This window comes from Protopterus annectens, chromosome 11.part0, assembly GCF_019279795.1.
Source record: "Protopterus annectens isolate FY-2018-M chromosome 11.part0, PAN1.0, whole genome shotgun sequence".
Lineage (NCBI taxonomy): Eukaryota > Metazoa > Chordata > Ceratodontiformes > Protopteridae > Protopterus > Protopterus annectens.
The window spans coordinates 1,150,518,596-1,150,536,567 of record NC_056745.1 but is presented as its reverse complement, the minus strand read 5'-3'; the positions used below and the strand labels follow the sequence as shown (position 1 = coordinate 1,150,536,567).

Here is a 17,972-nt window from a genome sequence, read left to right as displayed (position 1 = left end):
ACGGTGGCTTGCCTGGCACTATCTGTGAGAAAAGGTTTGGCTCTATAAAGGGTACCTAGTTTGATGTGGATCTTTTTGATGGTGAGGCCGATGTGACTATCAAATCTTAGGAAATCATCAATTGTGACACCTAGAAGTTTGGTTTGGCTTGTAGGTTCTATATTGGTTCAGTTTGAGGAAAGTATTGTTAGGGGGGACTGGGAGGGTTTTAGTTTGTTATTTCTGAAAATTATTATCTTGGTTTTGTTAGGGTTTAGTATGAGTTGGTGATCAGTGAGGTATTTTCAATTTCCTGAAAAGCAGTTTGCATTTTTGTTTGAAGTTCATGGGGAGTGGGGGCTGAGCAAATAAGTGTGGAATCATCTGTGTATTGGACTATATAGGCTAGATAGATTGCAAAGCTGAGGTTATTTGTAAAAAAAATTGTAAAAAGTAGGGGGCCAAGTATGGAATCTTGGGGTACTCCAATAGAGATGGGGAGATGGGAGAAAGGGTGTTTTCCCATTTGGTAGCCTGTTGATGATTAGAGAGATGCTATGGAGCCAGGACAGGACAGATGAACTAAGGCCATATGAAGATAATTTGTTAAGTAGAATTTGGTGGGAAACTGTGTCAAAGGCTTTTGACATATCAAGGAAAATGGATGAGACAAATTGGCCTTCATTTATGAGACTTCGGATGGTGCTAGTAAAAGATAATAGGGCAGTGGTGGTGCTATGTTTTGGCCTAAAGCCATGTTGAGTGGAGGAACGGAGGTTGTGATGAAGGAAATGGTTAAGAAGTTGGTTGTGAATACATTTTTTCCAAGATTTTAGCTAAGGGAGAGAGGATGGCAGTGGGACAGTAGTTTGTTAGTTCTTTAGAGGGCCCACCTATGTGTAGGCGAATAATGTGAGATATTTTCCATAGACACGGGACATATTGTTCTGCAATAGAATGGTTGATCAGGATTGATATGGGATAGGCAATTAAGGGAGCAGCTATTTTGAGGAATTCAGTGGGTAGTAGGTCTGCTGCAAGACAGCAGGGTTTACACTTGTAAATTAGTGATTTTATGTAGTTAATTTTGATAGGAGCAAATGTAAAGGGATTGGGGAAAATCAAAGAGGGAGTGGGTATGGTTAGAGGTTGTGTTGGTTGGTTACCTAGGAGAGATGTAATTGAGCTAATAAAGTGAGTATTGAATTGTCAAGCTATAGGATTAGTTTTGTTTGAGGTGACTGGTGTAGGGGTTGGGACATAGTCTGGGTTGAGAAGGATGTTAATGTTTTTCCAGAATTGTTAGGGGTTGCTTTGGTGGATATTTTGGCATGTTTGGAAGTAAGTTTGTTTGTCAGATATTACTTTTTTCTTAGATAGATTTCAGAGTTAGAGATATATGATGAGGTTTGTTTTATTCTTGGTGGTGTGATAAGCTACCCATGCTCTGTCTCTTTGTTTTAGGAGTGATTTGGTGTCTTTTGTTAGCCAGGATGTGTGTTTAGATTTTAATCTTATTTTTCTTGTGGGTGCAAGGTTATTTAGTATATTGTGAAAGGTTGTGTTGAAGTCATGTATGGCCTGATCCAGAGGGAGGTTTTTTAAGAGGCAACCAGTTGCTTTGTTGTTGTAGGAGGTTAAAAATGGAGGGGGAGAATGTTTTCTTGCTACAGATGTATTTATATATTATGTTGGTATGGGTCTGTACTTGTTTCCTGTATAGAAAGGTATGTGAGTGGTCACTGAGGGAGTCTAGGAGGCATCTGATTAGGTAGCATAGGCTGGGCTTGTTAGTCAGTATCCATCAAGTGTAGACTGCCTTTTGGAAACTTTGTCTGTCCAAGTTGGGTAGAATATGGCTTGGGTGAAATTGAAAAGGTTTGGGAAGAGGGAGGGGTTTTTGGAAGAACAGGAGTGCCAATCTTAGTTTAAATCACCAAGGATAATTGTTTCTTGGTTGAAAGTAGTTGATGCCCACAAAAGTAGATTTTCAATGATGGGTAAATTGTTGCCAGGGGGAAGATAGGCAGTTATAATAGCCATTGTTTTATTTGGGTTGATCACTAACCAGGTTGTTAGGATTTCAGAGTTGGCTAGGTTGGGGGGGGGGGGTACAGTTTAACTGATCAATTTTGAGGGTGCCCTTGTATATGATGGCAACACCACTGCCTCTTTTGTTTAATCTGTCAAGTCTTATGATGTTATAGCCAGTTGTAATTATGTCTTTGTCTTTAATGTGTGGCTTTAATCAAATTTAACCAAGTTTTAGTGATCAAAGCAATGTCAGGTAAATAAGTATTCAGGGTTGCATAAAATTCAGTAATTCTACTTATGATACTGCGGAGATTGAAATTGATAAAGAGTAGGTCATTCATGCTGTTTTCAGCAAGTGGGATAATCTTCTGCCCACTCATTTTATTTATTCATTTATTTACTTATTTTAAATTTGTTAAGCTGGTAGGTAGGCTAAACATGGGATTCTTTTCAGTCACAACCCAAGCTACAGTTGTTATAGTCAAGTAGATACAAATAAATTAACATATACTGAACCAGAAAGCCTGTTGCTGTAAAGCAACAATTGGTTACTCCAATTTATCATTATCACAAAGAAATAATTTATTTATGAATGTAAAATTTCACTGTAGACCAGCATACTGAGAGAAAAGCAAAAATATGACACCAAAGCATGATAATAATGAACACTTAACTAAAGCATAAAATGAAGTAATCAGGTTTAACATTTATTGTTACCACAAAGACATGATTTGTTTATTAGTGCAGACTGTCAGCATGGTCCTAAACACTTATAAGAAGCAGGGAGAAGCTGTAGTTTTATACCAGTAATTATAACATCCAGAGTCAAAAGCAGCAGAGGTTGAAATATTAACAATTAGTAAGTGTTTTCCTTGCACTGGTATTATACATTTTAACTTCCTCATGTAATTCAGTTTAGCCAAGTTTACAATCATTTTGCATATTTTAGAAATTTAGAGGCACTCAAGTCTTGACTATCAGGAAACTGTTTTTGCACTTATTCTATAATTCTGGTACTGATATTGCTACTGGATCATGATTTGTCCCTGTAGCAATGAATCTTAAAGGTTCCCATGGATTTAGAAGCATCATATCTGCAATTACAGCCACACCAATGCTGTTTCCTAAGGGTGCACAACCGGCTCATTGAGAATTCTTATGCCCAAACAAGTGTCCATGAGGAGAAGCTCCTTGTCTCTGCTGCAGTAACAACCTGTAGGAAGACTGTGTTGGACCAACTTGCGGCTGCAACAAAGTACAAGCTGCTGTACTAAACATTGAGCAAGCATGAGCCTTTTGGGTAGTCAGTGTAAAATCAGGCACACAGTTGATAATGCTTGTGTACTGATGTATTTTTGTAACTCAAGAATACATATTATGTGGAGAAATTTGATGTGTAAGGAAGTATCTGAAGTATGCCTAAGGTGGGAGGGTAAAGGTGGTAGTAGGGCTACAGAAATAAACATATAATGGACCCAAGAGAGCAAAAGGACGTGTTAACATCTCCATGGACACAGAAGACAATGGAAAAAGGAGGTTGAGACATGCACATACATATCAAACTGAAGTACTTGAAGTTAAAAATGTGAAAAACACACAGGATAGGTTGAGTACAGAAAAGTGACGAGCTTTATCAACCAAAACCAGTTATGACATCAGCAGAGTTTAATCATTGTACATATACTATAATTCAAATGTCAGGAAAAACATGATACATTCAACCCTGAGGGGTTTTGATCACAGTACCCCCTTCACTAATATTCTACTAAGCACTTCATTTACAAACCGAGACACAGAAGCAGTCATATTGAGAGTGTCAGTGAAGTATATAGTAGTTGATTTTTACACCTTTACAGAATGGAAGCATAAAAATTACAACCCAGGGGGGATATGAACCCATTATCCTTTTACTGACATTCTACTAAGCACTTCAGTTACAAGCTTAGCCACAGAAACAGTCACACTAAAGGTATCAGTGAAGTACTTAACAGGTGAGTGTTATACATTTACTGAATGGCTCAATGAAAAACAATACAACCCTAAAAGGATTTGAACCCACTCCCCTCTTCAGTGACATTGTACCAAGCACTTCATTTACAATCTGTGCCATTGAAGCAGTCATGCTGAAGTTATGAACGTTTCCCCTTGTTGTATTTTCAAATTACCATGCAATGGCATTCAGATAATCTGCGCAATTGATGGCAGCTGAGGTCAGTATACATAGTAGTTGATAATGATTGGACTTAATTGTAGCTATACAATGAGTATCATCATTTCTCATTAGTTGTACATGGGCATCAATGGTGCTTTTCCTGACTCATTGCTTACACTAGGACCATAAAACGATAAGCGATTTAGAAGCTCTATGTGAGTGTTGTGCTTGTTTTTTGACAAGATTAAAGGTTGGAAATGGGAGTATAAGAAAGAGATGAAAACAGGAAGCAAGCAAAAGGTAAAACATAAGGTGAGTAGATACAGAGTGAGCAGGATGGTGGTGGGATAGGAGGGAAATACGTTTATGTTTTTGTGGGACAATTACCCATTTTAAATTTATAAAGGAAAGGGTAAGTGAGGAAGGAAGGGAGGTAAGAGTAAGGTAAGAGGGTTAGGTTAAGCAGCAGGGAAAGACAGACATGACTGACAGATTGTGTGGTACACAATGAGAGAGAGAGGGAAAACCATGGTGAAGGAGACATCAGACAAATAAAGGGAGGACAATGGTGATGGCAGGACTGAATGACCAAAAATGTTGGTTATGAGCACAAAAGGGAAGGAAACACCAGACTGGGGGAATAGGATTGGGTGTTCACAGCAGTAGTGTGTCTAACAACTGAGACCCAGTGGGAGATTACTCATCACCTTGGGTACTGTCAACAGTGCCCTAGCTCAGATGGTGAAGCCAGTGCTGGGAAGGGACATGACTGAACGAGTTGCTAGAGTTGGTTCTCCATTTTGCTGATTTGGGGATCCAACCTCTATGCTATCCTCCACAATCTCTGCTGGCTGCAGATGGGTGACAAAGGTTCCACCTCCTCTTGCACTGGTGGGTACAACTGTATCAGCTTCAAGAGCAGGTCTACCTGAAGCAGATGGTGCAGGTAGGGCAGGAGATGTGGAGGCAACTATGGTAGGCTGTGACCCAGATGTTCTGGGTGCTTCTGGTAGTGATGGCACTGCTGTTGCCACCTATGAGGTGCTAACAAGCCTTGCCAGTGGGATAGGTGCAGGTTGTTGTTCTGCTGCATATAATAGTAAAAGAAATGGAGAGAAAGAAAATAAACAACATGTATATAAGAGAGATAATAGAGATGATAGATACAGGGTTGGTGTGGGGGTGTAGAGGTACAAGTATAATGAAAAAAAGTTCTTACTATGCTGATACTAGTACAGTTAAATATAACTGTTGGCTTAAAAACACTCATGAATTTAACAAGCCTGATACTATGTATAACTGCATGTTAGACCTGAACCAACAGCCAGCATAACAAGCCTGATAGTATGTATAACTGCATGTTGGACCTGAACCAACAGCCAGCATCACACGTAGTCTGATATATTAACATGATGAACCATTTAGACAGGGCAACAAGTGTCTGTGGTCAGAGATGCAGTGCTGATGTCTGAGGCCAGTGTATATATGCAAAGGGAAAACACTGTTTAGGCATACATATTTCCGGTCTATATCAGAACCATGAAACGGCTTCTGAGCGAATACGGAAACAACAATACATGGTGTTAAATTATTTTTTTAGTGAATGGGCACATAATTTTTTTTCCTAGGGAAAAATTTGATTACGTGGTCTTTAGCTATTTTCAGGTTTCATGCATTATGTGTCAACTTTTATGTAGTCGCATATATGCACTTTTGGTGTTATAATATAGACCCACATATTTCACCTTCAGGTGATAGGAAAAGCAAACAATTGCTGTTTTGTGTTGAAACTTGTCCACCCAAATAATACTGATGATCTTATATATTTAGCCCATGTAGTTATGCAGTTTTACTAATCAGACAGAAAAATAAACCTAAAATATTTTTTAGGGTATCACAAATGGGAATAAGGGGATTGAACACACAGGCATCCTCACAATGTGAGAAAAAGTGTTAACATCCTGGCCCACTTGTCCATCTAAACAACAGGATGCATGCACAAACACTTTAATAGCATTGAACAGTCATACTGCTATTTTTGAGATGTGGCAGTGATGAAAGCAGTGGTAATAATGTTTTTAAATGAATCCAAAGTACTGTTACTATTAAGAGAAAGACATTGTAAAGGATGCCCCCCCCCCCCCGGCACTCTCTGAGATGCTCCAGTCTACTCCGGTGCAGCTTCCCATTCTTGTTGATGTCTTCACAAGCTCTGGACATAAAAAGAACATTGTGTTGTATTTGTAGATGGCATACAGTGCTAGTTTAAAGGTGCACTTAATATAACGGCTCACCTTTTACTACATAGGTGATGCCTGCTGCTTAACTTTATCCCATCATTGGCAGAGGAGGTTAGGATTGAAGTGCCTCATGTCAATATAGTGGTGACGGCACTGTTCACCCATGCATGGCTGGCAGTCTGGCCCAAACTATTTCAGGCTTCAGCCTTATACTCATACTTTCATAACCCTCCTACAGGAACCTGTGCTTGTAATCCTGTTGGAAGAGATGGAAAAATATAAACCACCTCTGTGCTCTAAAATGAGTACTACTTTCTCTTTCTCCAGCCATGATGTCTCACCTTGAAGAATCTCAGGAAAAAAATGATTGAGAATTAGCAGCCAGATCAGGACTTATGTGTCCCACCTGCCATGCAATGAGGAGTATTGATGAGCAACTCATTTACAAGATGGATGGCAACTTAAAATAATATAGGTACTCTATTACTATGGTTCTCAATGGTACTTTAAGGTGTGAAACATGGCAGTCCTCATTCCCTTTGTATGCTCTATAACAACTCCATGTACAGATGGTTAACTATGGCATGACAATTACCACCACTCATAAAATAATAGGCTGAACATGTGTGCACAAATCTGACTACAGGGACCAGGCGTTTTTACAACATCAAGTGCACATCTGTGTGATGTTTACCAGGTGTGCTTGTCTCACAAATTGAGAGATTCAGAAACAATAAATAGCTGAGCTACAATTACCATAATCATTATGGTCAGACAGGTGAATCTAGATGATGACAGGCACAGTCTCATCATGTGTGGCATTTAAAAGTTTATGTACTGCTCTGCTGAATCTCTCCACCATCTTGTTTTGTCTTATCATAAATGGATCCTCATTATATGGTTATTAAGAAGCTTTAGAGCACAGGCTTCTAGCCAGAGTAGTGGTTTGTCCAGTGCACTTACTGCTAAACCCATTTCCCTTATTCACCTCTGCAAATGATGATAACTTTGCCTCGCCATTTGTACATTGTTTGTTTGCCTATAAGCAATACATGGACACTATTTCTGCGTGTGTGTGTGTGTGTGTGTGTGTGTGTGTGTGTGTGTGTGTGTGTGTGTGTGTGCGTGCGTGTTTGTATATAGATATATATATATATATATATATATATATATATATATATATATATATATATATATATATATATATATATATAAAATCTCAATACTTAAATTAATTGAAACACCAAAAGATCAAAATCAATAAAGTTAACAGCAAAAGGTAAAAAAAAAAGTGAATGTTAACAGAGTACTACACATGCAAAAGGAGTACTCTCGCATGCAAACAACTACAAAAATAACATAATAAAAACATGTTTTTGCAGGTGGGGCAAGCGCCGTGCATCCCCATGTAGGGGCTGTGTCCCACACACACCTCCTGATAACTATATATACTAACTCCAAGATCACACAATAATTGGAGAAGGGGAATATTCACCACCGTCAAAGATTGTCAGTCTCAAATAACTGTCAATCATCTGTTTTGATGACCAAAGTGAGTCAACAAAACAGATGTTGACATTTCAGAGTTTCAAAAAGCTTACCCACTCCCATATATATCAGTGTATATATATATATATATATATATATATATATATATATATATATATATATATATATATACGGTTCCCCTTCAAACCATCGAACGTTTAAAACATCGAAGTTCAGATCATCAAGACCAGAACATTGAGTTTTAAAACATTGAAGGTGTGAAGGGGAATAAAAAGTTAAGTGTAGGTGGGAGAATGTTTTTGCAGGGCACCAAGGCGCCCTGCATACTGTGTGTGTGTCTATGTGCCAGCTGTGTGATGGCACTACAGATAAGGTACGGAAAATCTCCCATTTAGCGCTTCTGCATACAGTGTAAAAGGGTGATTTCCCTTTACTCTACTGTAGTGCAGTCTCGTAGTTGGAATATTAAAGTAGGGAGGGTGTGGGGGTGCAGGGGGGCAAAGCACCCCTTCATACAATTGTTAAAATGTATTTTTCTTTTTTTTTTTTTTGGTTACACTTGTAATCTTCAATGTTTCAAAATTCGATGTTCTGGTCTCGATGATCAGAATTTAGATGGTTAGAAGTGGAACCATATATACACATATATACATACATGCACACACACACATACGCACACAGGCATACTACTTTTTTGTATATGTACATATTCTTTTTTGTCCGGGATGTGACATGACACACCATTAGTCATAGCACCTACATTGACAGCCTCCTGCAGATATACATTTACTATGACTATGGCAAGTTCACATTTACTGGATCCGCAACTGCATTGCTTGGCATTTCAAAGTTTCAGAATCGCTTTGCCATCTTGTTTTGCATTGTTATCATGAAGAGAGCATCATTATATGCTTATTATCATGTATGACTGACCACATTATTTGGGCTAGTCATATTTTGTAGCTTGTTTTTGCGAATTGCATACAACTTACGCATTGCTCCTCACCTTGTAAATTCAATTAGTGTGAGAAGTTAAAGTTTTCTAAATCAAACCCTTTGTGCTGGGCTTTGTAAGTAAATATAATACATTTTGTATTGCACTATATGCTTTAGTACAGTTGTGTTTAATAACTCAGTGAACTAATTTGCAAGAAATTTCCTCAGCATGATTTTTTTCCTATATAACCAAGTATTTCAATGCAAAAAGAAATGTATCCTAAGGTCAAGAAAAAATACATAGACTGGAAAGCATAAGGGAGAATTTTAAATTAAATTATAATGGATCTACCCAAATTTGGATTTGGATTTTTATTTTATTTTTTTTATTTTATGAAAGGAGCTTGTTACTTTCTGTTTTAAACACTCTGCATGTTGTTTCATTTGGTTATTTTATCATAATTTAACTAGTGTACTTTGTTTACAGATTGAAAACTTAAAATAATTGTTTTCTTCCCTTACTTGCTCACACTGAACATGACTTATCTAATTAAATATGGGACCTAAAACACTGTAATTTTCTGTCAAAAAGTACTCTTCTGGACTGGCTGTGTTCCAGCAGATGTAGTACATGTTGTGCTGAATGCCCTATATTTAGTTATCCCTGCACCATCTCAGGCAACTAAAAGAAACTATAACAAAGGTAGACTCAGCTCCTGCACATCTTTACATGAGAACTGCCAGTCCCAGCTGTGAAATTAATTAGGTTATATTGCCTGATCTTTTATCATAGCTGAGGCTGATTTTGAGAGTGCAGGCATCCTGTTACTATTGCGGAATAAATGGTATTCATACAGACAGCAATGCACTAGAGGAAATGCAGCTCTGTGTATTAAATGTGAGCTAAAGCAAGATTTTACCATGCACAACACGGCCTAGGAAAAGTTCAAATGCACTAGTCTGAAGTCTAATTTACAAGTACTTCATTCGTAGGAGTCAGTGCAACAGACTAGTCAGTAAGGCAGCACCTTAATTAACAGCTGTAAGCAGGTATCAGAATAATTAGGCAGTATTAAAATGCATACAAAGTAACATAATATAATATTGCAATATAATATAATATAATATAGTTATTCTGTAGGTGAAAATAAGTTGTCCCGACACTTATTTATCCCCTTTCTAAACCTATTGTATTAGGTTTCAAATCAAGCTAAAAATGAAAACAGCTAATATGCAAATAGAATTTATTAAATATTACAAATAAGTTACTACCAAAGGTTTGGTACTTCATTAATAAGTCAGAAAAAAGTTGTTTACATTAATTTAGTTTCTTCCAAGTATGCAGGTCAAATACCATTTGTATGTCCAAAACACAAAAAGTTCCTTTGTTCATTTGAAAGTCCTTTGATGGCAGAATCTTTTCAAGGGTCATTGACCCTCAATGAAGAATGAATGAAAAACAGTTCTGATTTCTGTGTCCACTCTCTGGGGGAATAAAGAAAACTGAATTTAATTGCTTAATAATCCTCTGTAATGCCCCTGTCAAAATCTGTTTAAATGCAGGGTAGAACTTGTTTGTGTATCTCTCAAGGCAATTTTCCTTCTCTCACTGCAAATGTGCACTCTTTTGCCTATGTAAATGGCCAGGTTTTGAATCAGCTAGTTGCAATATTACAGTCTCTAGTTCCTTTGTCAGATTATGGCTGCTTAGCAGTCCTCACTTCTCAGTGTGATATATATACTGTATCAGCAAAGCTTTTTCAGAGTCTGTCCATAACTGAGTTAGCTGGGCTATGACTGAATGTCTGAACTGCTGAAGATGCTGAAAAATGAAGAATGAAAATTGAATGCACGTCTCTGTCTCTGACTGTCCAAGTGTGACTGCGGAATGAAGCATGCATTTTCTTTGTTCTGTCTCTGTTGTAGAAGATGCCATCTCTTGACAATTCACTTCCAATGTTATCCTTAGGAACAGTTTATTTTTCTCTCTCCAATTTATTGCTTTTTGACAAAAAATATGCTCTTAGAGAGAAAACAGGATATTTTGTTTGTAATTATTAAGCTTTCTTCTACATTCCGTGATTTATATTGCCCATTTGATCTCTTGACATCTTAATTCTATAGTCATTGAGGCTGATTGATGACCTATTGATATGACAGACACTCTCTTAATTAGCAGTCTAATATTCATGTTAGTAAATCTTGACTACTGCAGGTTCCCTCAGTCTATCATCACCATCAAACACAACGCAAAATAATGAGATCAACTGTATTTTCAGTAGTTTCAACAGTTCTCCCAAGCTAGTCATTATCTTGCTCAGCCAGTCCATTTTCTGTTAAATATCCAGTGGTTTGGTTAAGTTTATATAATGTTACCAACAGTAATTTGCTATGAACAGTAGCTCTGCACTTGATGAGTTCACAGTGTTGTCTCATTAGGTCTGAATTTAACAGTATCATGTGTCTGTAAAATTTATGTTGTTTATTAAATACTCATATATGAAGTGGTCATATTATATTAATTGCAAAATGTACTTTGAATACTTGTCCTTCTTTAATATAGAGCATGTCCTTGTTAAGTCATGGACACTGAAATACCTTGTTGTTAGATGCACTTTGATGGCAGACAGTATTATTCATATAAGGGTGGTGCAGTCGCATGGCAGATAGCATTGTCACCTCACAGCAAGACGTTTTGCAGCTTCATTCTCAGCTGGGATGCCTTCTGTGTGGAGTTTGCATGCCCCCCGTTATGTTTGCCTGTGTTTCCTCCGTGTTCACTGGTTTCCTCATAAATTCCAAACACATGCAGTAGGTAGACTGGACACTCTGTATTGACTATAGGTGTGAACAGGCATGCAAGTGTGTGGCATGGAAGAACAGCCACGGCAGGGCTAGCCACCTGGTGGTGTAAACCTGTGCTGTAGATGATTCTGACTGTTGAAGTGATACCACAGCCCCATGTACAAAAATGGGAAAAGAGGGTTTGTGGATGAGTGGATGGATGAAGTACTCTTACATACATATAGCTTTTTCACTTTACAGTAACTGTGACCAGTTTGTGGCCCATGTGTCTAGTTTAATTACCTGTCAATGAAAAAAAATAATAAGAAGGGTTCCTTTGTATCAAAGTAGTAGAGGTTCAGTGTTCTGACTGTTCTTTTTGTTACAGAAATTCTGCACACAGGTGAAAGGACTGGAGCATTTAGATATCTCCCATTGTTTCTGCCTGACAAATCAATCTTTGAAGACACTTGCATTCTGCTGTCACTTGCTTACTTCCCTGAACATTGCTGGCTGTCCAAAGGTATGTTGAAAAGACAAAATGTGTATGAAATATTCTCTCAGACTGCATCTTTTATCCTACTACATGTGAAGGATTATTCTTTAAAAGTACAACTTCCTTGCACATAATTTAGTTGGTGATATTACTTATGCACCCTCATCCTCTGTCAGCTCGGTATCTATATGATCATGCCAACAAGCCAGGAATTAACATCACATTATTTTCCTTCTTCTTCTTCTTCTTCTGCATGATTGCTGCTGGTAGGGAACATTGTAACAGTAAGGCCATCTTAAACCTTACTTTGTGTTTTTGAGGTGAGTGAGATCTTGTAAACGGCATCAAAATTTCAGTAAAATGTATATAATTTCTTTCATAATGAAGGGGTCATATTTATATTATTTGCAAAACGCACTTTGAATACTTTCCTTCTTTAATAGAGAGCACGTCCTTGTGAAGTCAGGTACACTGTAGTAGCTTATTGTTAGATGCAGTATTATTCAGTCACTATGAGCCACATCATAGTTACAGCATACTTATCCTCAGATGTGACCTACTGTCTCTGGCAGCTGCTCCATTCACCATAGTTCCCTATACTGCAGTTATGTTAATTACAGTGCACTTCTGCTAAATTGCACAAAGCCTTTCAGTATTTCTCAAGGTATGAAACAGGTATGCCAAAGAAGGTGCAATAAAAATTCACAAAAGTCAAATTCTAATTACTTGTTTCCCATTTTCTCAAGGCAAAACATTACAAGACTGTTTAGCCAAAATAATTATATTTAAATGTATGTTTATGTGTGCCTTACTATATAGGAATTTCTCATAAATAATTTTAATACTGAAGCAAAGCGATGTTTGCTTTCATCTTCTTTCAAAAAATGCTAATTAGTTTGCTTTATAAACTTAAGCTTTTGATTTTCAGTTAATAATGCTAACTGTACTAAAGTAATGCAACCTTAACAAAGTGCACATTCTAAACATTCTAAAAACTATTTCCATATCATTCCTCTGTTTGTATTCTTGTTTAAGATGACAGATTTGAGCATCCAGTATTTATCTGGGGTTTGCCACTATCTTCAATTCCTAGACATCTCAGGATGTACCCTACTTTCTGACAAAGCAGTTCGGTACCTGTTGAAAGGTTGCAAGCAGCTTCGAGTGCTCAAAATGCTCTATTGCAGGAATATTTCCAAGTAAGCATGTTACTTATTATTACTTTGTGATGTGGTAGAGTTAACCTAGTGATAACATTTGTAAAGCATATCATCCTTGAACTTGTTATGCAATGATGTGATACAATAAGTATGCAGGAAAGTTAGTGTAATTTTTAATTTATTAACTAGTAGTAAGTAACGGGTACGCTAGGGGTGCATATGTGAAATATTTATGTAGTACATTCGTATTCCAGGGTAAAAAAATACAAATAAGGTTCTTGCGTGGAATATGCATATTCATAAGTCTCATGATTTCTGGATTAAGTCATTCTGCTGCTGAAATGTTCAGGTATCCATCATAAGAACTTAAAAATATATATTAATGGTGTAATTCTTGTCTTGTGGTACTGGTTTCTGAAACTCACTAAGTTAGGTTCCAGTCAGACAGATATTTTATTCTTGGCTTTCTGAATAGTAATCAGGAACTTAGGTCTGTTAAGTTTATTCTGTTATTTATAAAAGTTTGCCAGATATCTGGATGCCATGTTTTGGTGGTACTATTATTAGTCATGATAAATGTTTTGTGTGTAGTATGCAAAGTTTCTAATTGTAGTCCTTAGGTTTTTGAGAGAAATTGTTTAAAAAGGCAAGTTGCCTAGGAAGATATTTGCATAATTTACTCACACACAAAAGCCATATTGTTTATACTTAAGTGCCTGGGCTTTTTGATGCAGTGTCTATTTTTTATACTACATATGTAAAACTTTGAATTCTGTGAAGATAGAAGAAATGGCATCAAACCACTCCTAACTTGTATTTTTATGTAATGCAACAAAAATAAATCTCATAAAATAGAGAAGCTGGCATTATCCCACTCCTTTTAGCAGCACTCGCATTAGTCATGGTCCTTATCTGAATCTGAAGCACATCTTCTTCAGGGAAGGTCAGTACATCAGTAAATTGTAATATCTGTGTTTACCCCATGTTTTGTGCCTGTTGTCCAGCCAAGATTTTCCTAGGTTCTTCTTTGTCCCTTTAAGAATCAGTGCCGATCTCAGTCCAGTTTAAGTACATACATTTGGTGCAATGTCTCATATAAGACTGATGTTAGTCTGTTCTCTCCATTTCTTTTTGCTGTCAGAGAACTGGTGACTATTCAACATTAGACCAGTGTTGTAGTTGCCTACACTATTTCAGTAGTACACCCTCCCACCATTCAGCTTTTCAAAGCTTAAGGAATCCTTGCACATGCTCTATCAGGAGTTCAAGGGGAGTACCTTAAAATGGCAGTTATAAAACCAAAATTCCCAGAGATTTCTTGTCACCAAAGAGCACTCCTTTGGTGGGCCCCATGAAACTGTTGCTCTGCTAATGATCCTTCAAGACTGGGAAGAAAATTTGCTTGCTGGAGGAGACATTCCACTAAATTTATATTTCTCAGGAAAACATGTCTTATTCTGTAACATTGCATAGTGTTTTTTGTCAAAGGAACATTCTACCTAAATGCTTTTGTGAACATCTTTGTAAAAAAAATATTTTTTTCACTTTTTCCTTCAGATTGTATAGGATCATAGGAGGTTATTAGGTTATTGGCCCTTATAAGTCTAGCCAAGAGTTGAGCCCATGTTTAGACAAGTCAGCACCCAGAACCCCTATCCAGCACAGACACAGGTGGAATCCCAGGGGTTTATTTTCTGTTTCCCATCCAGTCATCCAGGTTGTGCTTAAAAAGGGATAATGGGGGAGTCTCTGGGACAAAAATCTGTCCCACCAACAAGTCCTATTGATATCACAGACCAGGTTGAGGTTGCACAAATGGGTTGCTCAAGTGGAGCTTGACTTGTGGATATGCAGCAGTCCCATCAAGGCGGGATCTGAGATTGCTTTGTATGCCAGACAGAGGTTAACACTGAGGAGTCTGTATGAAACTGAGTAGAGAGACAGGGCTTTTAGCCTATCTGTGTAGGGTAGATGTTTGAGGCCCTGGATTCTCCTGGTGAGGAACCTCTGTGGTCTCTCCAGCTGCTGAATGTGCTTTGTGAGGTAAATGCCAAAGGGGGCATTGTACTCAATAAATGGCCTTAAAAGGGAAGAATACAGGGATGTTATGACCTCTTTGTCTCTGGATGAGATACCCTTACTTATGAGGTGGGCCATGTAGAAAGCTTTCCGTACAATGACAGCAACATGGTGGTCAAAACTCAGGTTGCTATCAACTGGGTTCCCAAATCCCTCACTACTAATTGTGTACTTAGGACGTTGTTATTAATGTGATAATATGTGGGGTCATCACTCTCCCCAAATGGAATGATGATGCATTTTTTGGCATTCAGCTTGAGGCCGTGTTTCTGAAACCAGTCATTTGTTTGGGTGTGACCCTCTTGAAGGACGTCCACATCACTTGGGGAAATTGATGACTGTGCCTAGCCTGCAGTCATCTGCAGACTTGGTCAGCCATAGCCCACTGGTTTTGGCCTGCACCTCAAAGAAGTATATCCCAAATAACAGAGGCCCCAAGACTGATCCCTGGGGTACGCCACTCATTACGGGTCTACTGTTTGAGGTGGCTTTCCCTGTTTTGATTAGGTGGGTTTTATCAGTGAGCCAGTTTGCTACCCATCTGGTAACGTATGGACTGATGCCTAGATGAGAGAGTTTATGTACTATGCCCGAGTGGGGAATAGTGTCAAAGGCTTTGGCCAGGTCAAGGTAGCTGGTGTGCACCGTCTTCCCCTCACCCATGGCTTTGGTGACTGTCTCAAAGAAGTCAACCGTATTTAACAGACATGACAGCCCCTTGACAAAGCCAAATTGTATGGGGTCGAGTGTTTGGATGTTGCCAATGTCCCTGTTAATGAGGTCAGTGATAATCCATTCCATGGCCTTCCAGATCAGGCTAGTTAGGCTGATGGGTCTATAATTTCCTGGATCGGTGGATGCTCCACCTTTGTGTAATGGGATGACAGTGGCTGTTCTCTGCTCAGCTGGGACAAAGCCGGTACTCAGGATTTGGTTGAATAGGGTGCCTAATGGTGCTGCAATTTCATGCCTGAGTTCATGTAGGTTGCAACCTTAGATGTTATCAGGTCTCATGGAGGCTGTACTTTTTTTATTTGAGAGGGCAGTGATGACCTGTTCCCTAAAGATAAGGGGTGGGGGCAGGTGCTGGGGATGTTCTAATTTACTGATGGGGGGGACTGAGGGGAGTTTTCACTGAATCTGTCAGCCAGTAGATCGGCTATATCTACAGCATTTGTGTATGTCGTGCCCTTGACCATCAGTTCTGAACAGATCTGTGTGCTTTCCTTGAGATTGTGGACATATGTGAAGAAGGCCTTATGATTGTCTCTAGTAGATGTAGCCAATTTGGACTCGAAGTTGGCTTTAGAGGATTTCACTAGTGCTCTTATTTGCTTGTTCAGGCTAAGGAGAGATTGCTTCCAGTTGGGCACCTGCTCCTTCCTGGTCCTGGAAAGGAATTTTTTCCTTTTATTTTATAGTTTATTTATTGCAGATGTCCACCAGACAGGTTTACTCTTCCTTGCAGAGGATAATTTTGTCCTGTCAGGTATTCCTGATTTCATGCACTTATATAAATGCTCATATAGTACTTTGGTGTAGATTTGGACATTGGTGCCAGTTTCTACAGTGGGGGACAGGGCTGTGAAGCTGTTTATACCATCCCGTAGGAGGTTGTAATCAGCTTTGGAGAAGTTTTTTTTTTACCCTAGCTGGGGGGGGGGGGGGGTCAAAGGAGATGGTGACTTTGAAAGTGACCGCTTTATGGTTGGATCTTACCAGGGAGGATGATACCATAGGGGTGCTGCAATGGTTATTCATGTTGGCTACTACCAAGTCCAAGATATTATCACCTCTTGTGGGGGTATAATTTAGCTGATCCAAGCCATTTGCAGGGATAAAATCAAGGAATCTCTGGGCATTTATGTTCTGGCATGAGTAGTTTTTCCATTCTATGGTTGGGTAATTGAAATCACCCAAGATCAGGGTTATTGGTTGAATATTGATAGATCTGAAGAGGTCCAGATAGGTGGAGTGGTTATCTTGAGTCAAATTTTGGGGCCTGTAGCTAGCTATAATTTGAATAGGGGTCTTGTCAACGGTTAACTGCACCTGGAGTGTCTCCTGTGCATCACACTGTTTGACCAGCCTGGAGGTGTGTGTGTCTTTAATATATATTAAAACTCCACCTCCTTTGGCTTTGCTGCCCACATTTTGGGGTCTGAATGTATGATAGGTTGAGTAACCAGGTAAGACTGGGGTGCTCTCCACAGCTTTGAACCAGGTTTCTGTGACTGCACAAATATCAGCATCTTCCAGGGTTAAGAATGCCTACAATGAGTGCAGTTTCATGTTTAGACTCCTGCCGTTTAGCAGCATGACCTTTAATTTGTGCTTTGTTGAAATGTTTATGTTGGTAGTATCGAAGTGTTGAAATTTTTAAGTTGGTTGTATCGACCTCATGACTTTTCCTAAAAAAGGCACTATGGGGGAGGCAAGGGTCTTTGCCAGAAGCCTGAAGCCCAAGTGAGATAGATGCAGGCCATCCCTAGCAAAGCATTGTGGTCTGTTGATCATATCTTCCCAGGCTGTCAGGCACTGGATACCCCTGGAATGACACCAGAAACTAACCAGTTGTTAAAGTCAGTCATTTTCTGTTTGTA

The 17,972-nt window shown here is 38.6% G+C and overlaps 1 protein-coding gene across 1 annotated transcript in view; it reads left to right on the top strand.

Moving 5' to 3' along the window:
- The window catches only part of FBXL13 (F-box and leucine rich repeat protein 13), a 2,081,262-nt gene extending 2,067,929 nt beyond the window's left edge, over positions 1-13,333 (top strand). The window contains exons 19-20 of the mRNA XM_044088512.1: positions 12,023-12,157; positions 13,166-13,333. Of these exons, the coding sequence (XP_043944447.1) occupies positions 12,023-12,157; positions 13,166-13,333 (303 nt within the window). The remainder of the gene's footprint in view (positions 1-12,022; positions 12,158-13,165) is intronic.
- Positions 13,334-17,972: the final 4,639 nt, after the last annotated feature.